We start from the raw sequence: 26,712 nt of genomic DNA on the forward strand, positions 1-26,712 counted from the left end.
GACTTGAACGGCCGAATGGGCTCCGTCTGCACTGGTGGGATTCTATGGATCTATGGAAATCATTCTAAAGAAACATAAGAACATAAGAAATAGGAGCAGGAGTAGGCCATCTAGCCCCTTGAGCCTGCCCCGCCATTCAATAAGATCATGGCTGATCTGACGTGGATCAGTACCACTTACCCGCCTGATCCCCATAACCCTTAATTCCCTTACCGATCAGGAATCCATCCATCCGCGCTTTAAACATATTGAGCGAGGTAGCCTCCACCACCTCAGTGGGCAGAGAATTCCAGAGATTCACCACCCTCTGGGAGAAGAAGTTCCTCCTCAACTCTGTCTTAAACCGACCCCCCTTTATTTTGAGGCTGTGTCCTCTAGTTTTATCTTCCTTACTAAGTGGAAAGAATCTCTCCGCCTCCACCCTATCCAGCCCCCGCATTATCTTATAAGTCTCCATAAGATCCCCCCTCATCCTTCTAAACTCCAACGAGTCCAAACCCAATCTCCTCAGCCTCTCCTCATAATCCAAACCCCTCATCTCCGGTATCAACCTGGTGAACCTTCTCTGCACTCCCTCCAATGCCAATATATCCTTCCTCATATAAGGGGACCAATACTGCACACAGTATTCCAGCTGCGGCCTCACCAATGCCCTGTACAGGTGCATCAAGACATCCCTGCTTTTATATTCTATCCCCCTCGCAATATAGGCCAACATCCCATTTGCCTTCTTGATCACCTGTTGTACCTGCAGACTGGGCTTTTGCGTCTCATGCACAAGGACCCCCAGGTCCCTTTGCACGGTAGCATGTTTTAATTTGTTTCCATTGAGATAATCCCATTTGTTATTATTTCCTCCAAAGTGTATAAACTCGCATTTCTCAACGTTATACTCCATTTGCCATATCCTCGCCCACTCACTCAGCCTGTCCAAATCTCTCTGCAGATCTTCTCCGTCCTCCACACGATTCACTTTTCCACTTATCTTTGTGTCGTCTGCAAACTTCGTTACCCTACACTCCGTCCCCTCCTCCAGATCATCTATATAAATGGTAAACAGTTGCGGCCCGAGTACCGATCCCTGCGGCACGCCACTAGTTACCTTCCTCCAACCGGAAAAACACCCATTTATTCCGACTCTTTGCTTCCTGTCGGATAGCCAGTCCCCAATCCACTTTAACACACTACCCCCAACTCCGTGTGCCCTAATCTTCTTCAGCAGCCTTTTATGGGGCACCTTATCAAACGCCTTTTGGAAACCCAAAAACACCGCATCCACCGGTTCTCCTCCATCAACCGCCCTAGTCACATCTTCATAAAAATCCAACATGTTCGTCAAGCACGACTTTCCCCTCATGAATCCATGCTGCGTCTGATTGATCGAACCATTTCTATCCAGATGCCCTGCTATCTCCTCTTTAATAATGGATTCCAGCATTTTCCCTACTACAGACGTTAAGCTGACCGGCCTATAGTTACCCGCCTTTTGTCTCCTTCCTTTTTTAAACAGCGGCGTAACATTAGCCGTTTTCCAATCAACCGGCACTACCCCAGAATGCAAGGAGTTTTGATAAATAGTCACTAACGCATCCACTATTACCTCTGACATTTCTTTCAATACCCTGGGATGCATTCCATCCGGACCCGGGGACTTGTCCACCTTCAGTCCCATTAGTCTACCCAGCACTGCCTCTCTGGTAACATTAATCGTATTAAGTATTTCTCCTGCTGCCAACCCTCTATCGTTAATATTTGGCAAACTATTTGTGTCCTCCACCGTGAAGACCGACACAAAAAACTTATTTAAAGACTCAGCCATATCCTCATTTCCCACTATTAACTCCCCCCTCTCGTCCTCCAAGGGTCCAACATTCACTCTAGCCACTCTATTCCTTTTTATATATTTATAAAAACTTTTACTATCATTTTTTATATTAATTGCTAGCCTAGCTTCATAGTCTATCCTTCCTTTCTTTATCGCTTTCTTCATCTCTCTTTGTTGTTTCTTAAATTTTTCCCAATCACTTGTTTCTCCACTATTTTTGGCCACTCTGTACGCAGCTGTTTTTATTTTAATACTCTCCTTTATTTCCTTCGTTATCCACGGCTGGTTCTCCCTTTTCTTACAATCCTTGTTTTTTGCTGGAATATATTTTTGCTGAGAACTGAAAAGGATCTCCTTAAAAATCCTCCACTGTTCCTCAGCTATCCTACCTGCCAGCCTGCTCTCCCAGTCTACCTTAGCCAATTCATCCCTCATCCTATCATATTTCCCTCTGTTCAAACAGAGGACACTGGTTTGAGACCAAACTTTCTCCTCTTCCATCTGAATCAGAAATTCGACCATATTGTGGTCACTAGACCCAAGAGGGTCCTTCACAATAAGACCCTTAATTCTACCTACCTCGTTACACAATACCAGATCCAAAATAGCTCGTTCCCTCGTCGGTTCCGTAACATGCTGTTCAAGGAAACTATCCCGACAGCATTCTAAGAACTCTTCCTCCATTCCACCCTTACCGACTTGAGTCTGCCAGTCAATGTGCATGTTGAAGTCCCCCATGATTATTGCCGTTCCGTTTTTACACGCATCCCTTATCTGCTTGTTTATAGCCCTCCCTACCTCAACATTATTATTCGGGGGCCTATATACCACACCTACTAGTGTCTTTCTCCCTCTACTATTCCTCATCTCTACCCATAACGATTCCACGTTTTGTTCCTCAGAGCCTATGTCATCCCTCAGTACTACCCTGATATTATCTCTTATTAATAGCGCGACCCCACCACCTTTTCCTTCCTGTCTATTCTTCCTAAACGCCTGATACCCCTGGATATTCATCTCCCAGTCCTGGTCACCTTTCAGCCACGTTTCTGTAATGGCCACGAGATCGTACCCACTTGTGCTGATTTGCACCATCAACTCATTCACCTTATTCCGAATGCTTCGTGCATTCAGGCAAAGTGTCCTTATTCCAGCGTTTATCTGAACCCGCTTTGATGAGTCGCGAACACCGTCTCCCTCTACTCCCTTATCTAAATTACCGCCTTCATTCACTTGCACCCTCTCCTCTACCATTAATTTTGTAATTCCCCTTACCCCTGTCAGGATCCTGCTTCTCACCTGTCAGGATCCTGATTCACTGAGAAACCCTGTACTCACCTGGCAGGATCCTGATTCACTGAGAAACCCTGTACTCACCTGGCAGGATCCTGATTCACTGAGAAACCCTGTACACACCTGGCAGGATCCTGATTCACTGAGAAACAAGGTACTCACCCGGCAGGATCCTGATTCACTGAGAAACCCTGTACACACCTGGCAGGATACTGATTCACTGAGAAACCCTGTACTCACCTGGCAGGATCCTGATTCACTGAGAAACCCTGTACACACCTGGCAGGATCCTGATTCACTGAGAAACCCTGTACTCACCTGGCAGGATCCTGATTCACTGAGAAACCCTGTACTCACCCGGCAGGATCCTGATTCACTGAGAAACCCTGTACTCACCTGGCAGGATCCTGATTCACTGAGACACCCTGTACTCACCTGGCAGGATCCTGATTCACTGAGAAACCCTGTACTCACCCGGCAGGATCCTGATTCACTGAGAAACACCGTACTCACCTGGCAGGATCCTGATTCACTGAGAAACCCTGTACTCACCTGGCAGGATCCTGATTCACTGAGAAACCCTGTACTCACCTGGCAGGATCCTGATTCACTGAGAAACCCTGTCCTCACCTGGCAGGATCCTGATTCACTGAGAAACCCTTTACACACCTGGCAGGATCCTGATTCACTGAGAAACCCTGTACACACCTGGCAGGATCCTGATTCACTGAGAAACCCTGTACTCACCTGGCAGGATCCTGATTCACTGAGAAACCCTGTACTCACCTGGCAGGATCCTGATTCACTGAGAAACCCTGTACACACCTGGCAGGATCCTGATTCACTGAGAAGCCCTGTACTCACCTGGCAGGATCCTGATTCACTGAGAAACCCTGTACTCACCTGGCAGGATCCTGATTCACTGAGAAACCCTGTCCTCACCTGGCAGGATCCTGATTCACTGAGAAACCCTTTACACACCTGGCAGGATCCTGATTCACTGAGAAACCCTGTACTCACCTGGCAGGATCCTGATTCACTGAGAAACCCTGTACTCACCTGGCAGGATCCTGATTCACTGAGAAACCCTGTACACACCCGGCAGAATCCTGATTCACTGAGAAACCCTGTACTCACCTGGCAGGATCCTGATTCACTGAGAAACCCTGTACTCACCTAGCAGGATCCTGATTCACTGAGAAACCCTGTACTCACCCGGCAGGATCCTGATTCACTGAGAAACACCGTACTCACCTGGCAGGATCCTGATTCACTGAGAAACCCTGTACTCACCTGGCAGGATCCTGATTCACTGAGAAACCCTGTACACACCAGGCAGGACTCTGATTCACTGAGAAACCCTGTACTCACCCGGCAGCATCCTGATTCACTGAGAAACACGGTACTCACCCGGCAGGATCCTGATTCACTGAGAAACCCTGGACGCACCTGTCAGGATCCTGATTCACTGAGAGACCCTGTACTCACCTGGCAGGATCCTGATTCACTGAGAAACCCTGTACTCACCTGGCAGGATCCTGATTCACTGAGAAACACGGTACTCACCCGGCAGGATCCTGATTCACTGAGAAACCCTGGACGCACCTGTCAGGATCCTGATTCACTGAGAAACCCTGTACTCACCCGGCAGGATCCTGATTCACTGAGAAACCCTGGACGCACCTGTCAGGATCCTGATTCACTGAGAGACCCTGTACTCACCTGGCAGGATCCTGATTCACTGAGAAACCCTGTACTCACCTGGCAGGATCCTGATTCACTGAGAAACACAATACTCACCTGGCAGGATCCTGATTCACTGAGAAACCCTGTGCTCACCTGGCAGGATCCTGATTCACTGAGAAACCCTGTACTCAACCGGCAGGATCCTGATTCACTGAAAAACCCTGTACTCACCTGGCAGGATTCTGATTCACTGAGAAACACGGTACTCACCCGGCAGGATCCTGATTCACTGAGAAACCCTGGACTCACCTGGCAGGTTCCTGATTCACTGAGAGACCCTGTACTCACCTGGCAGGATCCTTATTCACTGAGAAACCCTGTACTCACCTGGCAGGATCCTGATTCACTGAGAAACACCGTACTCACCTGGCAGGATCCTGATTCACTGAGAAACCCTGTACTCACCTGGCAGGATCCTGATTCACTGAGAAACACTGTCCTCACCTGGCAGAATCCTGATTCACTGAGAAACCCTGTACACACCAGGCAGGATCCTGATTCACTGAGAAACCCTGTACTCACCTGGCAGGATCCTGATTCACTGAGAAACCCTGTACACACCTGGCAGGATCCTGACTCACTGAGAAACCCTGTACTCACCTGGCAGGATCCTGATTCACTGAGAAACCCTGTACACACCTGGCAGGATCCTGATTCACTGAGAAACCCTGTACTCACCTGGCAGGATCCTGATTCACTGAGAAACACCATACTCACCTGGCAGGATCCTGATTCACTGAGAAACCCTGTACACACCAGGCAGGATCCTGATTCACTGAAAAACCCTGTACTCACCCGGCAGGATCCTGATTCACTGAGAAACCCTGTACTCACCTGGCAGGATCCTGATTCACTGAGAAACCCTGTACTCACCTGGCAGGATCCTGATTCACTGAGAAACCCTGTACTCACCCGGCAGGATCCTGATTCACTGAGAAACCCTGTACTCACCTGGCAGGATCCTGATTCTCTGAGAAACCCTGTACTCAACCGGCAGGATACTGATTCACTGAAAAACCCTGCACTCACCCGGCAGGATCCTGATTCACTGAGAAACCCTGTACTCACCTGGCAGGATCCTGATTCACTGAGAAACCCTGTACTCACCCGGCAGGATCCTGATTCAATGAGAAACCCTGTACTCACCTGGCAGGATCCTGATTCACTGAGAAACACCGTACTCACCTGGCAGGATCCTGATTCACTGAGAAACCCTGTACTCACCCGGCAGGATCCTGATTCACTGAGAAACCCTGTACTCACCTGGCAGGATCCTGATTCACTGAGAAACCCTGTACTCACCTGGCAGGATCCTGATTCACTGAGAAACCCTGTACTCACCTGGCAGGATCCTGATTCACTGAGAAACCCTGTACTCACCTGGCAGGATCCTGATTCACTGAGAAACCCTGTACTCACCTGGCAGGATCCTGATTCACTGAGAAACACCATACTCACCTGGCAGGATCCTGATTCACTGAGAAACCCTGTACACACCAGGCAGGATCCTGATTCACTGAGAAACCCTGTACTCAACCGGCAGGATCCTGATTCACTGAGAAACCCTGTACTCACCCGGCAGGATCCTGATTCACTGAGAAACCCTGGACTCACCTGGCAGGATCCTGATTCACTGAGAAACCCTGTACTCACCTGGCAGGATCCTGATTCACTGAGAAACCCTGTACACACCCGGCAGGATCCTGATTCACTGAGAAACACTGTACACACCTGGCAGGATCCTGATTCACTGAGAAACACCGTACTCACCTGGCAGGATCCTGATTCACTGAGAAACACTGTCCTCACCTGGCAGGATCCTGATTCACTGAAAAACCCTGTACTCACCCGGCAGGATCCTGATTCACTGTGAAACCCTGTACTCACCTGGCAGGATTCTGATTCACTGAGAAACCCTGTACTCACCTGGCAGGATCCTGATTCACTGAGAAACCCTGTACTCACCCGGCAGGATCCTGATTCACTGAGAAACCCTGTACTCACCCGGCAGGATCCTGCTTCACTGAGAAACCCTGCACACACCTGGCAGGATCCTGATTCACTGAGAAACCCTGTACTCACCTGGCAGGATCCTGATTCACTGAGAAACCCTGTACTCACCTGGCAGGATCCTGATTCACTGAGAAACCCTGTACTCACCTGGCAGGATCCTGATTCACTGAGAAACCCTGTACTCACCCGGCAGGATCCTGATTCAATGAGAAACCCTGTACTCACCTGGCAGGATCCTGATTCACTGAGAAACCCTGTACTCACCTGGCAGGATCCTGATTCACTGAGAAACCCTGTACTCACCTGGCAGGATCCTGATTCACTGAGAAACCCTGTACACACCAGGCAGGATCCTGATTCACTGAGAAACCCTGTACTCACCCGGCAGGATCCTGATTCAATGAGAAACCCTGTACTCACCTGGCAGGATCCTGATTCACTGAGAAACACCGTACTCACCTGGCAGGATCCTGATTCACTGAGAAACCCTGTACTCACCCGGCAGGATCCTGATTCACTGAGAAACCCTGTACTCACCTGGCAGGATCCTGATTCACTGAGAAACCCTGTACTCACCTGGCAGGATCCTGATTCACTGAGAAACCCTGTACTCACCTGGCAGGATCCTGATTCACTGAGAAACCCTGTACTCACCTGGCAGGATTCTGATTCACTGAGAAACCCTGTACTCACCTGGCAGGATCCTGATTCACTGAGAAACACCATACTCACCTGGCAGGATCCTGATTCACTGAGAAACCCTGTACACATCAGGCAGGATCCTGATTCACTGAGAAACCCTGTACTCAACCGGCAGGATCCTGATTCACTGAAAAACCCTGTACTCACCCGGCAGGATCCTGATTCACTGAGAAACCCTGTACTCACCTGGCAGGATCCTGATTCACTGAGAAACCCTGTACTCACCTGGCAGGATCCTGATTCACTGAGAAACCCTGTACTCACCTGGCAGGATCCTGATTCACTGAGAAACCCTGTACTCACCTGGCAGGATCCTGATTCACTGAGAAACCCTGTACTCAACCGGCAGGATCCTGATTCACTGAGAAACCCTGTACTCACCTGGCAGGATCCTGATTCACTGAGAAACCCTGTACTCAACCGGCAGGATCCTGATTCACTGAAAAACCCTGTACTCACCCGGCAGGATCCTGATTCACTGAGAAACCCTGGACTCACCTGGCAGGATCCTGATTCACTGAGAAACCCTGTACTCACCTGGCAGGATCCTGATTCACTGAGAAACCCTGTACACACCCGGCAGGATCCTGATTCACTGAGAAACCCTGTACACACCTGGCAGGATCCTGATTCACTGAGAAACACCGTACTCACCTGGCAGGATCCTGATTCACTGAGAAACACTGTCCTCACCTGGCAGGATCCTGATTCACTGAAAAACCCTGTACTCACCTGGCAGGATCCTGATTCACTGAGAAACCCTGTACACACCTTGCAGGATCCTGATTCACTGAGAAACCCTGTACTCACCCGGCAGGATCCTGATTCACTGAGAAACCCTGTACTCACCTGGCAGGATCCTGATTCACTGAGAAACCCTGTACTCACCCGGCAGGATCCTGATTCACTGAGAAACCCTGTACTCACCCGGCAGGATCCTGATTCACTGAGAAACCCTGTACTCACCTGGCAGGATCCTGATTCACTGAGAAACCCTGTACACACCTGGCAGGATCCTGATTCACTGAGAAACCCTGTACTCACCCGGCAGGATCCTGATTCACTGAGAAACCCTGTACTCACCTGGCAGGATCCTGATTCACTGAGAAACCCTGTACTCACCTGGCAGGATCCTGATTCACTGAGAAACCCTGTACTCACCCGGCAGGATCCTGATTCACTGAGAAACCCTGTACTCACCCGGCAGGATCCTGATTCACTGAGAAACCCTGTACTCACCTGGCAGGATCCTGATTCACTGAGAAACACTGTACTCACCTGGCAGGATCCTGATTCACTGAGAAACTCTGTACACACCTGGCAGGATCCTGATTCACTGAGAAACTCTGTACACACCTGGCAGGATCCTGATTCACTGAGAAACCCTGTACTCACCTGGCAGGATCCTGATTCACTGAGAAACCCTGTACTCACCCGGCAGGAGCCTGATTCACTGAGAAACCCTGGACTCACCTGGCAGGATCCTGATTCACTGAGAAACCCTGTACTCACCCGGCAGGATCCTGATTCACTGAGAAACCCTGTACTCACCCGGCAGGATCCTGATTCACTGAGAAACCCTGTACTCACCTGGCAGGATCCTGATTCACTGAGAAACACTGTACTCACCTGGCAGGATCCTGATTCACTGAGAAACACTGTACACACCTGGCAGGATCCTGATTCACTGAGAAACCCTGTACTCACCCGGCAGGATCCTGATTCACTGAGAAACCCTGTACTCACCTGGCAGGATCCTGATTCACTGAGAAACCCTGTACTCACCCGGCAGGATCCTGATTCACTGAGAAACCCTGTACTCACCTGGCAGGATCCTGATTCACTGAGAAACACTGTACTCACCTGGCAGGATCCTGATTCACTGAGAAACACTGTACACACCTGGCAGGATCCTGATTCACTGAGAAACCCTGTACTCACCTGGCAGGATCCTGATTCACTGAGAAACTCTGTACACACCTGGCAGGATCCTGATTCACTGAGAAACCCTGTACTCACCCGGCAGGATCCTGATTCACTGAGAAACCCTGTACTCACCTGGCAGGATCCTGATTCACTGAGAAACCCTGTACTCACCTGGCAGGATCCTGATTCACTGAGAAACCCTGTACACACCTGGCAGGATCCTGATTCACTGAGAAACCCTGTACTCACCCGGCAGGATCCTGATTCACTGAGAAACCCTGTACTCACCCGGCAGGATCCTGATTCACTGAGAAACCCTGTACTCACCTGGCAGGAGCCTGATTCACTGAGAAACCCTGGACTCACCTGGCAGGATCCTGATTCACTGAGAAACCCTGTACTCACCCGGCAGGAGCCTGATTCACTGAGAAACCCTGGACTCACCTGGCAGGAGCCTGATTCACTGAGAAACCCTGGACTCACCTGGCAGGATCCTGATTCACTGAGAAACCCTGTACTCACCCGGCAGGAGCCTGATTCACTGAGAAACCCTGGACTCACCTGGCAGGATCCTGATTCACTGAGAAACCCTGTACTCACCCGGCAGGAGCCTGATTCACTGAGAAACCCTGGACTCACCTGGCAGGATCCTGATTCACTGAGAAACCCTGTACTCACCCGGCAGGATCCTGATTCACTGAGAAACCCTGTACTCACCCGGCAGGATCCTGATTCACTGAGAAACCCTGTACTCACCTGGCAGGATCCTGATTCACTGAGAAACACTGTACTCACCTGGCAGGATCCTGATTCACTGAGAAACTCTGTACACACCTGGCAGGATCCTGATTCACTGAGAAACTCTGTACACACCTGGCAGGATCCTGATTCACTGAGAAACACTGTACTCACCTGGCAGGATCCTGATTCACTGAGAAACCCTGTACTCACCTGGCAGGAGCCTGATTCTCTGAGAAACCCTGTACTCAACCGGCAGGATCCTGATTCACTGAAAAACCCTGCACTCACCCGGCAGGATCCTGATTCACTGAGAAACCCTGTACTCACCTGGCAGGATCCTGATTCACTGAGAAACCCTGTACTCACCCGGCAGGATCCTGATTCAATGAGAAACCCTGTACTCACCTGGCAGGATCCTGATTCACTGAGAAACACCGTACTCACCTGGCAGGATCCTGATTCACTGAGAAACCCTGTACTCACCCGGCAGGATCCTGATTCACTGAGAAACCCTGTACTCACCTGGCAGGATCCTGATTCACTGAGAAACCCTGTACTCACCTGGCAGGATCCTGATTCACTGAGAAACCCTGTACTCACCTGGCAGGATCCTGATTCACTGAGAAACCCTGTACTCACCTGGCAGGATCCTGATTCACTGAGAAACCCTGTACTCACCTGGCAGGATCCTGATTCACTGAGAAACACCATACTCACCTGGCAGGATCCTGATTCACTGAGAAACCCTGTACACACCAGGCAGGATCCTGATTCACTGAGAAACCCTGTACTCAACCGGCAGGATCCTGATTCACTGAGAAACCCTGTACTCACCCGGCAGGATCCTGATTCACTGAGAAACCCTGGACTCACCTGGCAGGATCCTGATTCACTGAGAAACCCTGTACTCACCTGGCAGGATCCTGATTCACTGAGAAACCCTGTACACACCCGGCAGGATCCTGATTCACTGAGAAACACTGTACACACCTGGCAGGATCCTGATTCACTGAGAAACACCGTACTCACCTGGCAGGATCCTGATTCACTGAGAAACACTGTACACACCTGGCAGTATCCTGATTCACTGAGAAACCCTGTACTCACCTGGCAGGATCCTGATTCACTGAGAAACTCTGTACACACCTGGCAGGATCCTGATTCACTGAGAAACCCTGTACTCACCCGGCAGGATCCTGATTCACTGAGAAACCCTGTACTCACCTGGCAGGATCCTGATTCACTGAGAAACCCTGTACTCACCTGGCAGGATCCTGATTCACTGAGAAACCCTGTACACACCTGGCAGGATCCTGATTCACTGAGAAACCCTGTACTCACCCGGCAGGATCCTGATTCACTGAGAAACCCTGTACTCACCCGGCAGGATCCTGATTCACTGAGAAACCCTGTACTCACCTGGCAGGAGCCTGATTCACTGAGAAACCCTGGACTCACCTGGCAGGATCCTGATTCACTGAGAAACCCTGTACTCACCCGGCAGGAGCCTGATTCACTGAGAAACCCTGGACTCACCTGGCAGGATCCTGATTCACTGAGAAACCCTGGACTCACCTGGCAGGATCCTGATTCACTGAGAAACCCTGTACTCACCCGGCAGGAGCCTGATTCACTGAGAAACCCTGGACTCACCTGGCAGGATCCTGATTCACTGAGAAACCCTGTACTCACCCGGCAGGAGCCTGATTCACTGAGAAACCCTGGACTCACCTGGCAGGATCCTGATTCACTGAGAAACCCTGTACTCACCCGGCAGGATCCTGATTCACTGAGAAACCCTGTACTCACCCGGCAGGATCCTGATTCACTGAGAAACCCTGTACTCACCTGGCAGGATCCTGATTCACTGAGAAACACTGTACTCACCTGGCAGGATCCTGATTCACTGAGAAACTCTGTACACACCTGGCAGGATCCTGATTCACTGAGAAACTCTGTACACACCTGGCAGGATCCTGATTCACTGAGAAACACTGTACTCACCTGGCAGGATCCTGATTCACTGAGAAACCCTGTACTCACCTGGCAGGAGCCTGATTCTCTGAGAAACCCTGTACTCAACCGGCAGGATCCTGATTCACTGAAAAACCCTGCACTCACCCGGCAGGATCCTGATTCACTGAGAAACCCTGTACTCACCTGGCAGGATCCTGATTCACTGAGAAACCCTGTACTCACCCGGCAGGATCCTGATTCAATGAGAAACCCTGTACTCACCTGGCAGGATCCTGATTCACTGAGAAACACCGTACTCACCTGGCAGGATCCTGATTCACTGAGAAACCCTGTACTCACCCGGCAGGATCCTGATTCACTGAGAAACCCTGTACTCACCTGGCAGGATCCTGATTCACTGAGAAACCCTGTACTCACCTGGCAGGATCCTGATTCACTGAGAAACCCTGTACTCACCTGGCAGGATCCTGATTCACTGAGAAACCCTGTACTCACCTGGCAGGATCCTGATTCACTGAGAAACCCTGTACTCACCTGGCAGGATCCTGATTCACTGAGAAACACCATACTCACCTGGCAGGATCCTGATTCACTGAGAAACCCTGTACACACCAGGCAGGATCCTGATTCACTGAGAAACCCTGTACTCAACCGGCAGGATCCTGATTCACTGAGAAACCCTGTACTCACCCGGCAGGATCCTGATTCACTGAGAAACCCTGGACTCACCTGGCAGGATCCTGATTCACTGAGAAACCCTGTACTCACCTGGCAGGATCCTGATTCACTGAGAAACCCTGTACACACCCGGCAGGATCCTGATTCACTGAGAAACACTGTACACACCTGGCAGGATCCTGATTCACTGAGAAACACCGTACTCACCTGGCAGGATCCTGATTCACTGAGAAACACTGTCCTCACCTGGCAGGATCCTGATTCACTGAAAAACCCTGTACTCACCCGGCAGGATCCTGATTCACTGTGAAACCCTGTACTCACCTGGCAGGATTCTGATTCACTGAGAAACCCTGTACTCACCTGGCAGGATCCTGATTCACTGAGAAACCCTGTACTCACCCGGCAGGATCCTGATTCACTGAGAAACCCTGTACTCACCCGGCAGGATCCTGCTTCACTGAGAAACCCTGCACACACCTGGCAGGATCCTGATTCACTGAGAAACCCTGTACTCACCTGGCAGGATCCTGATTCACTGAGAAACCCTGTACTCACCTGGCAGGATCCTGATTCACTGAGAAACCCTGTACTAACCTGGCAGGATCCTGATTCACTGAGAAACCCTGTACTCACCCGGCAGGATCCTGATTCAATGAGAAACCCTGTACTCACCTGGCAGGATCCTGATTCACTGAGAAACCCTGTACTCACCTGGCAGGATCCTGATTCACTGAGAAACCCTGTACTCACCTGGCAGGATCCTGATTCACTGAGAAACCCTGTACACACCAGGCAGGATCCTGATTCACTGAGAAACCCTGTACTCACCCGGCAGGATCCTGATTCAATGAGAAACCCTGTACTCACCTGGCAGGATCCTGATTCACTGAGAAACACCGTACTCACCTGGCAGGATCCTGATTCACTGAGAAACCCTGTACTCACCCGGCAGGATCCTGATTCACTGAGAAACCCTGTACTCACCTGGCAGGATCCTGATTCACTGAGAAACCCTGTACTCACCTGGCAGGATCCTGATTCACTGAGAAACCCTGTACTCACCTGGCAGGATCCTGATTCACTGAGAAACCCTGTACTCACCTGGCAGGATTCTGATTCACTGAGAAACCCTGTACTCACCTGGCAGGATCCTGATTCACTGAGAAACACCATACTCACCTGGCAGGATCCTGATTCACTGAGAAACCCTGTACACATCAGGCAGGATCCTGATTCACTGAGAAACCCTGTACTCAACCGGCAGGATCCTGATTCACTGAAAAACCCTGTACTCACCCGGCAGGATCCTGATTCACTGAGAAACCCTGTACTCACCTGGCAGGATCCTGATTCACTGAGAAACCCTGTACTCACCTGGCAGGATCCTGATTCACTGAGAAACCCTGTACTCACCTGGCAGGATCCTGATTCACTGAGAAACCCTGTACTCACCTGGCAGGATCCTGATTCACTGAGAAACCCTGTACTCAACCGGCAGGATCCTGATTCACTGAGAAACCCTGTACTCACCTGGCAGGATCCTGATTCACTGAGAAACCCTGTACTCAACCGGCAGGATCCTGATTCACTGAAAAACCCTGTACTCACCCGGCAGGATCCTGATTCACTGAGAAACCCTGGACTCACCTGGCAGGATCCTGATTCACTGAGAAACCCTGTACTCACCTGGCAGGATCCTGATTCACTGAGAAACCCTGTACACACCCGGCAGGATCCTGATTCACTGAGAAACCCTGTACACACCTGGCAGGATCCTGATTCACTGAGAAACACCGTACTCACCTGGCAGGATCCTGATTCACTGAGAAACACTGTCCTCACCTGGCAGGATCCTGATTCACTGAAAAACCCTGTACTCACCTGGCAGGATCCTGATTCACTGAGAAACCCTGTACACACCTTGCAGGATCCTGATTCACTGAGAAACCCTGTACTCACCCGGCAGGATCCTGATTCACTGAGAAACCCTGTACTCACCTGGCAGGATCCTGATTCACTGAGAAACCCTGTACTCACCCGGCAGGATCCTGATTCACTGAGAAACCCTGTACTCACCCGGCAGGATCCTGATTCACTGAGAAACCCTGTACTCACCTGGCAGGATCCTGATTCACTGAGAAACCCTGTACACACCTGGCAGGATCCTGATTCACTGAGAAACCCTGTACTCACCCGGCAGGATCCTGATTCACTGAGAAACCCTGTACTCACCTGGCAGGATCCTGATTCACTGAGAAACCCTGTACTCACCTGGCAGGATCCTGATTCACTGAGAAACCCTGTACTCACCCGGCAGGATCCTGATTCACTGAGAAACCCTGTACTCACCCGGCAGGATCCTGATTCACTGAGAAACCCTGTACTCACCTGGCAGGATCCTGATTCACTGAGAAACACTGTACTCACCTGGCAGGATCCTGATTCACTGAGAAACTCTGTACACACCTGGCAGGATCCTGATTCACTGAGAAACTCTGTACACACCTGGCAGGATCCTGATTCACTGAGAAACCCTGTACTCACCTGGCAGGATCCTGATTCACTGAGAAACCCTGTACTCACCCGGCAGGAGCCTGATTCACTGAGAAACCCTGGACTCACCTGGCAGGATCCTGATTCACTGAGAAACCCTGTACTCACCCGGCAGGATCCTGATTCACTGAGAAACCCTGTACTCACCCGGCAGGATCCTGATTCACTGAGAAACCCTGTACTCACCTGGCAGGATCCTGATTCACTGAGAAACACTGTACTCACCTGGCAGGATCCTGATTCACTGAGAAACACTGTACACACCTGGCAGGATCCTGATTCACTGAGAAACCCTGTACTCACCTGGCAGGATCCTGATTCACTGAGAAACTCTGTACACACCTGGCAGGATCCTGATTCACTGAGAAACCCTGTACTCACCCGGCAGGATCCTGATTCACTGAGAAACCCTGTACTCACCTGGCAGGATCCTGATTCACTGAGAAACCCTGTACTCACCCGGCAGGATCCTGATTCACTGAGAAACCCTGTACTCACCTGGCAGGATCCTGATTCACTGAGAAACCCTGTACTCACCCGGCAGGATCCTGATTCACTGAGAAACCCTGTACTCACCTGGCAGGATCCTGATTCACTGAGAAACACTGTACTCACCTGGCAGGATCCTGATTCACTGAGAAACACTGTACACACCTGGCAGGATCCTGATTCACTGAGAAACCCTGTACTCACCTGGCAGGATCCTGATTCACTGAGAAACTCTGTACACACCTGGGAGGATCCTGATTCACTGAGAAACCCTGTACTCACCCGGCAGGATCCTGATTCACTGAGAAACCCTGTACTCACCTGGCAGGATCCTGATTCACTGAGAAACCCTGTACTCACCTGGCAGGATCCTGATTCACTGAGAAACCCTGTACACACCTGGCAGGATCCTGATTCACTGAGAAACCCTGTACTCACCCGGCAGGATCCTGATTCACTGAGAAACCCTGTACTCACCCGGCAGGATCCTGATTCACTGAGAAACCCTGTACTCACCTGGCAGGAGCCTGATTCACTGAGAAACCCTGGACTCACCTGGCAGGATCCTGATTCACTGAGAAACCCTGTACTCACCCGGCAGGAGCCTGATTCACTGAGAAACCCTGGACTCACCTGGCAGGAGCCTGATTCACTGAGAAACCCTGGACTCACCTGGCAGGATCCTGATTCACTGAGAAACCCTGTACTCACCCGGCAGGAGCCTGATTCACTGAGAAACCCTGGACTCACCTGGCAGGATCCTGATTCACTGAGAAACCCTGTACTCACCCGGCAGGAGCCTGATTCACTGAGAAACCCTGGACTCACCTGGCAGGATCCTGATTCACTGAGAAACCCTGTACTCACCCGGCAGGATCCTGATTCACTGAGAAACCCTGTACTCACCCGGCAGGATCCTGATTCACTGAGAAACCCTGTACTCACCTGGCAGGATCCTGATTCACTGAGAAACACTGTACTCACCTGGCAGGATCCTGATTCACTGAGAAACTCTGTACACACCTGGCAGGATCCTGATTCACTGAGAAACTCTGTACACACCTGGCAGGATCCTGATTCACTGAGAAACACTGTACTCACCTGGCAGGATCCTGATTCACTGAGAAACCCTGTACTCACCTGGCAGGAGCCTGATTCACTGAGAAACCCTGTACTCACCCGGCAGGAGCCTGATTCACTGAGAAACCCTGTACTCACCTGGCAGGATCCTGAGACACTGAAATGCTGTAGACACCTGGCAGGATCCCGATACGTTGTACACACTTGGCAGGATCTGCACACGCTGCATGCACCTGGCAGAATCCTGAAGCGCTGTACCCACCTGTCAGGACCCTGAAGCGCTGTACCTACCTGGCAGGGTCCTGAAGTGCTGTGAAGCACTCTGCTCACCTTGCAGGGTCCGGATGCACTCTGCCCACCTGGCTGGGTCCTGAGGCGCTGTGCACACCTGGCTGGGTCCTGAGGCGCTGTGCACACCTGGCTGGGTCCTGAGGCGCTGTGCACACCTGGCTGGGTCCTGAGGCGCTGTGCCCACCTGGCTGGGTCCTGAGGCGCTGTGCACACCTGGCTGGGTCCTGAGGCGCTGTGCACACCTGGCTGGGTCCTGAGGCGCTGTGCCCACCTGGCTGGGTCCTGAGGCGCTGTGCACACCTGGCTGGGTCCTGAGGCGCTGTGCCCACCTGGCTGGGTCCTGAGGCGCTGTGCCCACCTGGCTGGGCCCTGAGGCGCTGTGCCCACCTGGCTGGGCCCTGAGGCGCTGTGCACACCTGGCTGGGTCCTGAGGCGCTGTGCACACCTGGCTGGGTCCTGAGGCGCTGTGCACACCTGGCTGGGTCCTGAGGCGCTGTGCCCACCTGGCTAGGCCCTGAGGCGCTGTGCCCACCTGGCTGGGTGCTGAGGCGCTGTGCCCACCTGGCTGGGTCCTGAGGCGCTGTGCCCACCTGGCTGGGTCCTGAGGCGCTGTGCCCACCTGGCTGGGTCCTGAGGCGCTGTGCCCACCTGGCTGGGTCCTGAGGCGCTGTGCCCACCTGGCTGGGTGCTGAGGCGCTGTGCCCACCTGGCTGGGTGCCGAGATGGAGGGGCATTTCCATACGGTCGCATGTGGTATACAGTTTTCTCCCTCCGAGTGTGCACAGCAGCACAGGTAAAAACAGTAAAAATCTGCTATGATAGCATTCAGCCGCTGAGCAATCTGTGCCCCAACTCCTCACAATATCCAGAACTCTGCTGCAGAAACATCACTGAAGGATTCAAACGTTGAACGACTGGAATCTCCATTGTTGTACAATCAGGATCACGTGGGGGTTTGTACTGTCGACAGTACAGGGCAGCTTGGATAGTATTCACCATTAGAGAGAAAATGTTACCTGCGTAGAAACCTGCATTCAGTAAATTTAGAATAAGAACATAAGAAATAGAAACAGGTGTTGGCCATCTGGCCCCTCAAGCCTGCTCCGCCATTCAATAAGATCATGGCTGATCTGATAGTGGGTTCAGTTCCACTTACCCGCCCGCTCCCCATAACCCTTAATTCCCTTATTGGCAAAAAATCTACCTATCTGCGACTTAAACACATTTAATGAAGTAGCCTCTACTGCTTCATTGGGCAGAGAATTCCAAAGATTCACTACCCTCTGGGAGAAGAAGTTCCTCCTCAACTCTGTTCTAAATTGACTCCCCCGTATTTTGAGGCTATGCCCCCTAGTTCTTGTTTCCATTGTAAGTGGAAACAATCTTGATGTTTGGACCCTGTCTAGCCCTTTCATTATCTTTATATGTCTCTATAAGATCTCCCCTCAACCTTCTAAACTCCAAAGAGTACAGGCCCAGTCTGCTCAATCTCTCCTCATCAGTCAACCCCCTCATCTCTGGAATCAACCTGGTGAACCTTCTCTGCACCCCTTCCAAAGCCAATACATCCTTTCTTAAATAAGGGGACCAAAATTGTATACAGTACTCTAGGTGCGGCCTCACTAGTACCCTGTACAGTTGCAGCATGACCTCCCTGCTTTTATACTCCATCCCTCTCGCGATAAAGGCCAACATTCCATTCGCCTTCTTGACCACCTGCTGCACCTGCAAACTGTGTTTTTGTGATTCATGCACAAGGACCCCCAGGTCCCTCTGCACAGTAGCATGTTGTAATTTTTCACCGTTTAAATAATAGTCCATTTTACAATTATTCCTTCCGAAGTGGATAACCCCACACTTAACATCGTCATACTCCATCTGCCAGATCCTTGCCCACTCACTTAACCTATCCAAATCTCTCTGCAGACTCTGTGTCTTCCACGCAATTTGCTTTCCCATCCGCATTGTGTCATCCGCAAACTTTGTTACCCTACACTCGGTCCCCTCCTCCAGATCATCTAGGTATATGGTAAATAGTTGAGGCCCCAGCACCGATCCCTGCGGCACGCCACTAGTCACGGATTGCCAACCAGGAAAGCACCCATTTATACCTACTCTCTGTTTTCTGTTAGATAGCCAATCTTCAATCCACGCTAACACTTTACCCCCAACTCCGTGCACCTTTATCTTTTGCAGTAACCTTTTGTGAGGCACCTTATCGAAAGCCTTCTGGAAATGCAAATGCAATGCATCCACCTGTCAACTGCACTCGTCATCTCAAAAAACTCAGGAAATTAGTCAAACATGACTTTCCCTTCATGAATCCATGCTGCGTCTGCTTGATTGAACCATTCTTTTCCAGGTGTCCTGCTATTTCTTCCTTAATGATAGATTCCAGCATTTTCCCAACTACGGATGTTAAGCTAACCGGCCTGTAGTTACCTGCCTTTTGTCTACCTCCTTTTTTAAACAGTGGTGTCACATTAGCTGTTTTCCAATCAGCCGGCACCTCCCCAGAGTCCAGTGAATTTTGACAGATTACAACTAATGCATTTGCTATTGCCTCTGCCGTTTCTTTCAGTACCCTGGGATGCATTCCATCCGGACCAGGGGACTTGTCTACTTTTAGTCCCATTAGCCTACCCAGCACTACCTCTTTAGTAATATTGATCGTTTTAAGGTCCTCACCCCCTACAGTCCCATTTTTGGTATGCTATTTGTGTCCTCCACTGTGAAGACCGACACAAAAAACTTGTTTAAGGCCTCAGCCATTTCCTCGTTTCCCATTATTAAATCCCCCTTCTCATCTTCTAAGGGACCAACATTTACTTTAGCCACTCTTTTCCTTTTTATATATTTGTGAAAACTCTTACTATCAGTTTTTATATTTTGTGCTAGTTTACTTTCATACTCTATCTTTCCTTTCTTTCTTGCTTTCTTAGTAGTTTGTTGCTTTTTAAAGCCTTCCCAATCCTCTAATTCCCCACTAATCTTGGCTACTCTGTATGCATTGGTTTTTAATTTGATACTCTATCTCCTTAGTTATCCATGGCTGGTTATCCCTTTTCTTACATCCCTTCTTTTTCACTGGAATATATTTTTCCTGAATACTGAGAAAAATCTCCTTAAAAATCCTCCACTGTCCCACCAATTAGTCTGTTCCCAGTCTATATTAGCCAACTGCGCCCTCATCCTCTTGTAATCCCCCTTGTTCAAGCAGAGGACACTGGTTTGGGACCCTACTTTCTCACCCTCCATCTGTATTAGAAATTCAACCATATTGTGATCACTCATTCCAAGAGGATCCCTCACAAGGAGATCATTTATTTTACCTGTCTCATTACACAGGACCAGATCCAGGATAGCTTGCTCCCTCCAAGGTTCTGCAACATACTGTTCGAGGAAACTATCGCGACAGCATTCTAAGAACTCTTCCTCAAGTGCACCGCGTCCGACTTGAGTTGACCAATCAATGTGAAGGTTAAAATCCCCCATGATTATTGCTGTTCCATTTCTACATGCATCTGTTATTTGTTTGTTTATGGACCGCCCCACCTCGAAGTTATTATTTGGGAGCCTATAGACCACGCCCACCAGTGACTTTCTCCCCTTACTATTCCTTATCTCCACCCACATTGATTCCACATTCTGCTCCTTTGAGCCTATATCGTCTCTCACTACCGCCCTGATGCTATCTTTAATTAACAGAGCTACCCCACCTCCTTTTCCTTCCTGTCTATCCTTCCGAATTGTCTGATACCCCTGGATATTTAGTTCCCAGTCCTGGTCACCCTGCAACCACGTTTCTGTAATGGCCACTCGATCATACCCATATGTACTGATTTGTGCTGTCAACTCATTCACTTTGTTTCGAATGCTACGTGCATTCAGGTAAAGTGTCTTTATGTTAGTCTTTCCTACCTGGACCCGATTTGTTAGTGCATTCCTTTGTTTGCACGCTCTGTCCCTTCCTATCACAGACTGGTTTTTCTTCCCCAGACCAACTCCTTGCACTGTGTTGACCACCTCCCTTCTCATGCTTGCCACCTTTTTTACTCTGCCTGAGGTTAGATTCCTGCCACCTTCTATACTCTCTGTTCTATTATGTGGTCTGAAAACTTTACTAACCTCTCCTGTGCTCTCGTCTCCTTTAACTAATTGAAAGTCCTCATCATTAATCTGCACTCCTACCCTCTCCTTTCCCTTTGATTTTCTAATTCTCCATTCCACTGAACCCTCCCCCCACTATTTAGTTTAAAGCCCTATCTACAGCCCTAGTTATACGATTCGCCAGGACTCTGGTCCCAGCACGATTCAGATGAAGACCATCCCATCGGAACAGGTCCCCTCTTCCCCAATACTGGTGCCAATGTCCCATGAATTCAAACCCATTCCTCCCACACCAATCTTTGAGCCACGCATTTACCTCCTTAATCTTATTGACCCTGTGCCAATTCGCTCGTGGCTCAGGTAGTAATCCAGAGATCATTACCTTTTTTGTTCTGCTTTTCAATTTACATCCTAGCTTTTCATATTCCCTGAGCAGAACCTCAGTTCCTGTTCTTCCTATGTCATTGGTACCTACGTGGACCACGACAACTGGGTCTGTACCCTCCCACTCCAAGTTCCTCTGCAGCCCAGATGAGATATCCTGAACCCGAGCACCAGGCAGGCAACACAACCTTCGGGATTCTCGATCCTGGTCACAGAACAGTGTCAATGCCCCCAACTATACTATCCCCAATTACCACTACATTGCTTTTTTTTCCCCCCACTTGAATGGCTCCCTGTACCACGGTGCTGTGGTCAGCTTGCTCATCCTCCCTGCATTCCCTGTTCCCGTCCACACAGGTAGCGAGAGTCTCGAACCTGTTGGACAGGTTCAGGGACTGAGGCTCCGGTAACACTACTCCCTGGATCCCTCTACCTGCCTCACTCGCAGCCACACCCTCTTGTCCCTGACCACTGTCTGAATTCAAGGTAGTTTTTCTAAGGTGTGTTACTGCCTCCTGAAACATAGCATCCAGGTAACTCTCCCCCTCCCTGATGTGTCGCAGTGTCCGAAGCTCAGAATCCAGCTCATCAACCCTGAGCCGGAGTTCCTCAAGCAACCAACACTTAGTGCAGACATGCTCACTGGGAACCACAGTGGGGTCCACCAGCTCCCACATCAAGTGAGGATATGAAAATTTTCTCAGCTTTTGTTCACTTTCAAATGAGATTTCCATTAACATTTTAATGAATTAAATCTATGTTTTCAGCAAAGTGGTCTTGAGAAGTTACTTATTAACGCCAATAACAATAAACATTTTCCCTCTGTTCTAATTGAAGATGTTCAACAGAAACACAAGGAGACACTCCGGGTACAAACTGAAACACTGAGAGTGAACACTATCCTCATAAAGGAGAAGGTTAAGATTTTCCAGCTGGTTGGTCGATACGCTGAGCTAACGGTTATTTCTACTGTTCGAGATCGGACACTTGTCGAACATGAACTGCTGGCAAGAGGCCGAGACCATGAAGAGTGGAGAGAGAAAGATCTCCGGAAAGAACTGGAAAAAATCCGAACTGATCAATTGTTCCAGAGCAGCTTTTCCCAGAGAAAATTCAAATCTGGGAATTCAGCAGCAGTGAGCGGAGTGCCGGGAATTGGAAAAACAACAATGGTACAAAAGATTGTTTATGACTGGGCCACTGGGAAAATATATCCACACTTTCAATTTGTTTTCAATTTTAAATTCCGGGATTTGAACACTATTAACAGTAGAATAAATCTGAGGAATCTGATATTGGATCAGTATCCTTACTTTGGGAATATTCTGGGAGAGCTCTGGAAGAACCCAGAGGCATTGCTGTTTATATTCGATGGTTTGGATGAATTCAAGGACAGTATTGATTTTGCCGACAATCGGAGAAATACAAAACCTCAGTACATGTGCACAGATCCCGAATGCTGGTGTGAAGTGTCTGACATTGTGTACAGTTTAATACAGCACAAGCTGCTCCCTGGATGTTCAGTGTTAGTGACCAGCCGCCCCACTGCATTACATTTATTGGAAAAGGCTGACATCAGCGTCTGGGCTGAAATCCTGGGATTTGTTGGTGATGAACGGAAGGGATATTTCAACAAGTTTTTTGAAGATCAGACGGTGGCAGCAGCTGTTTTCAAACACGTGGAGGAGAACGAGATCCTGTACACCATGTGTTACAACCCTTCCTACTGCTGGATCCTCGGTCTGTCACTGGGTCCCTTCTTTACACAAAGAGACAGGAAACGGCAGCAAGTTCCCAAAACCATCACCCAACTATATTCCTACTATATTTACAACATTCTGAAAAACCATGGCCGAGAGATTGAAAAACCCCGTGATGTGTTACTGAAGCTTGGTGGGATGGCCTTCACAGGAATCTCCAAGAAGAAGATTGTGTTTAGAGATGGAGATTTGACCAAGTACAAGCTGGAACCTTCCCAGTTCCTGTCTGGATTCCTGGTGGAACTTTTGGAGAAAGATGAATCTGCCCAGAGTGTGGTTTACACATTCCCACACCTCACCATCCAAGAGTTTGTAGCTGCACTCACACAATTCCTGACTCCAGATCCCGGGGAGATCGGGAAACTCCTCAGTGAAGCCCACAGCGAGAAAGATGGGCGATTTGAGATATTTCTCCGTTTTGTTGCTGGTCTGTCCTCCCCACAGTCAGCTCGACCCCTGGTGGAGTTTCTGGGTCCGTTTCTTCATCAAACAACCTGCCGAGTGATTGACTGGGTGAAGGAGAAGGTTGAAGGGCAGATTGGAGACTCACAGACTGAAACTGGGAAGAGGAAGCTCCTGAACACATTCCACTACCTGTTTGAGTCTCAGAATAAAGCACTGGCTCGGAACACAGTGGGATCTATGGAAAAACTTTCATTTCGCGGATTGCGACTGACCCCGATTGACTGTGCGGTCCTGTCTCATGTCATTGGACTCTGTGATACAATAAAACACCTCGATCTACAGCAATGCTACATTCAGTGTGAAGGGCTCCAGCGGCTGGGACCCGTTCTGCACAAATGTCAGGATTTGAGGTAACTGTTTGGTCTCAGAGCGGATATTTTCATTGCTGAGAAGCCATTTCCTTTGTTCTAATAAAACAGAGACATGTTCAGTTGAGGAAGTCAAGAGGGAAACAATGTCCAATGGTCACAGAGAAAGCGCGGGAGAATGGCACAAAGTCATAAAGCTCATTTGAGAGCAGATGCAGATATGATGGGCCGATTGGCCTCCTTCTGAACCTGTAATAAATTTTTAATTCTCTGATAAAACTACAGCGGTTCAAGAAGGCAGATTCTCGTGGGCAAATAGGCATCGGCAATAAACGTTGGCAAAACTAGCGATGATCACGTTCCTTGAGTGAATAAAAGCATTATTGGGATAAATTTTAAATAATTAGAGGTGTAAAGGCCTCGTTACAAAATTTTAAAAAAGGATATTTCACTCTCCCAACAGAAACCATCTGATTATGTATGATGCTGGAAGGAAATTTGTTTCTCTTGTGTTCGGTACAGCTTACAGTTTGTGGCTAATTATTGTCAGGATTATTTTCCTGCACGCTGCCTCTGTTATGTATTATAGTTGGTGTGTGTTTTATCGGGACAGTGTCCTTTTATAAGTCATGTGATAACTGGTAACATCAGTCAGGGTCGCAGTGGAGGTTCAGTCTTGTATTAAACCTCACAGTGTGCAGTTGTGAAAAGAAACCTCCCTTAGGTTACAGCAGCCCACGCTGTTTCTGTTCCATGGTTCTGACTGCAGCCTCATAAAACCTGAATCACTCGCTGTGTTTAAAAAAAATAGCTTTATTCACACTGTATTTGCATCTTTTGCAAATCACTTTAAATCTTGTTGATCCTTGTCCGAGCAGCAACATTTTGATTTGCTCCCTGTTCTCTCCAGCACCATCACTATTTTGAACATTTCTATCAAATGTCCTCTCAGCTTTCTTCCTTCCAAGGTGAACAACCTCTCCTATCGATTCTCGTGTCTGAAGTTTCACATCCTTGTAGCCAATCTTTTAAACATGTTCAGCGCTCTCTCCAATGTGTTCTAAGCCTTCCTAAAGTATGACGCACTGAACTGAGATCTAACTGATGTCTTTTGCAGGTTCAGCACAGCCTCCTTGCTCTTGTACTCTATGCCCCTATTGACAATGTTATGATCCCAGCTGATTTCTGGACAGTCAGGTCGAAGAGCAGAAACCCGGCTCAGTAAATCATAACTTTTATTTATTGTTTTATTATTTAGAAATGTAGATGAACAGAATAACAAGGTAGCCGATTAACTTTTAACAAAAGAATAAAACCTTTGTTAAAAAAATAACTGCAATGCACCACCCCATCTAACTTCACAGATGTCTGCAGATCTGTAAGGATGACACGAGTTACAAAATAGATCTTATGCTTTAATGTTCCCAGTAAGTACACAGTTAATGTAAACCAACAATCCACCTGTGGTTCAGATATACCACTCTCTGAAACTCAGTGACAGATGCCACCCAAAGTAACTTCAGTGGATTCTTCTTCAAATCCCCCCAAATGTTTGTAACAATGTGAGAAAACCCGTCTCACTGGGACTGATGCTTCCGCTCCAGAAGCTCCACTCGAGAAACAAAAAGCAGCTTTTGGAATCTTTTCAATGCTTTCTGTCAGGTGCCTTCACCAAGGATCCCTGTCCAATATTTCAAAGTTTCCTTTCATTATTCCTCCATACTCAGCCGTGCCAACTGACACCAGCGCCTCATAGTCTGTATGAAGGTGTCACCAACTTTAGGAATATATCAGATATCTGGATTCTCGTGAGCAAACTTTACAATGTCTGCACCTCGCAGCTCTGTCTTTAACTGGGAACCTCTCTCTGCTCCTCTCTTTAACTTCGGGAGCAGTCGCTTGTTCAGATTCAGGGTTTTTTTGTCTCTTTGACTTCTGTCTTCCTGGCACTCCTCTTTTCCTCCTTGGTTTCTGACGGTGATTTATCTTGTGGGTCCTGCTTTCTGAGTCCCTGCATTGCCCTGCCTCTCCTGGCAGCCTCTGTGAACTCCATCTCGCTTCTTGGGTTAACTGGTTGCAACTGAAACTCAGTGTTTCTATCATTCATTGTGGACTTCTGAATATAAGCAATCATTTTTTTAACCTCTATAACTCTGACATTGTCGTAAACCTTAAATTAAAATGCAGGGACACAAAAAACCCGCAGGCAGGCAGCTTTGTTTAACACGAAGTGAAATTAAAGTTTTGGCTCTTTCTTAACACACAAGCACAGAAACACAAATTCAACTTAAACTCATGAATTATTATCTGATGCCTACAAACATAAACTATTTCACAGCAGTAAAGCCCAAGATGCTGTATTCTTTAT

The 26,712-nt window shown here is 49.0% G+C and overlaps 2 protein-coding genes across 2 annotated transcripts in view; one reads left to right on the top strand and one right to left on the bottom strand.

Annotated features, from left to right (window-relative positions):
- The window catches only part of LOC144485243 (NACHT, LRR and PYD domains-containing protein 3-like), a 259,102-nt gene that overhangs the window by 82,008 nt on the left and 150,382 nt on the right, over positions 1 to 26,712 (bottom strand). The gene's annotated exons all lie outside the window — the stretch shown is intronic.
- The window catches only part of LOC144485240 (NACHT, LRR and PYD domains-containing protein 3-like), a 38,157-nt gene continuing 35,154 nt past the window's right edge, over positions 23,710 to 26,712 (top strand). Inside the window, exon 1 of the mRNA XM_078203456.1 lies at positions 23,710 to 24,386. Coding sequence (XP_078059582.1) covers positions 23,710 to 24,386 — 677 coding nt within the window. The remainder of the gene's footprint in view (positions 24,387 to 26,712) is intronic.

Source organism: Mustelus asterias, unplaced genomic scaffold, assembly GCF_964213995.1.
Source record: "Mustelus asterias unplaced genomic scaffold, sMusAst1.hap1.1 HAP1_SCAFFOLD_176, whole genome shotgun sequence".
In the NCBI taxonomy this organism is placed as follows: domain Eukaryota; kingdom Metazoa; phylum Chordata; class Chondrichthyes; order Carcharhiniformes; family Triakidae; genus Mustelus; species Mustelus asterias.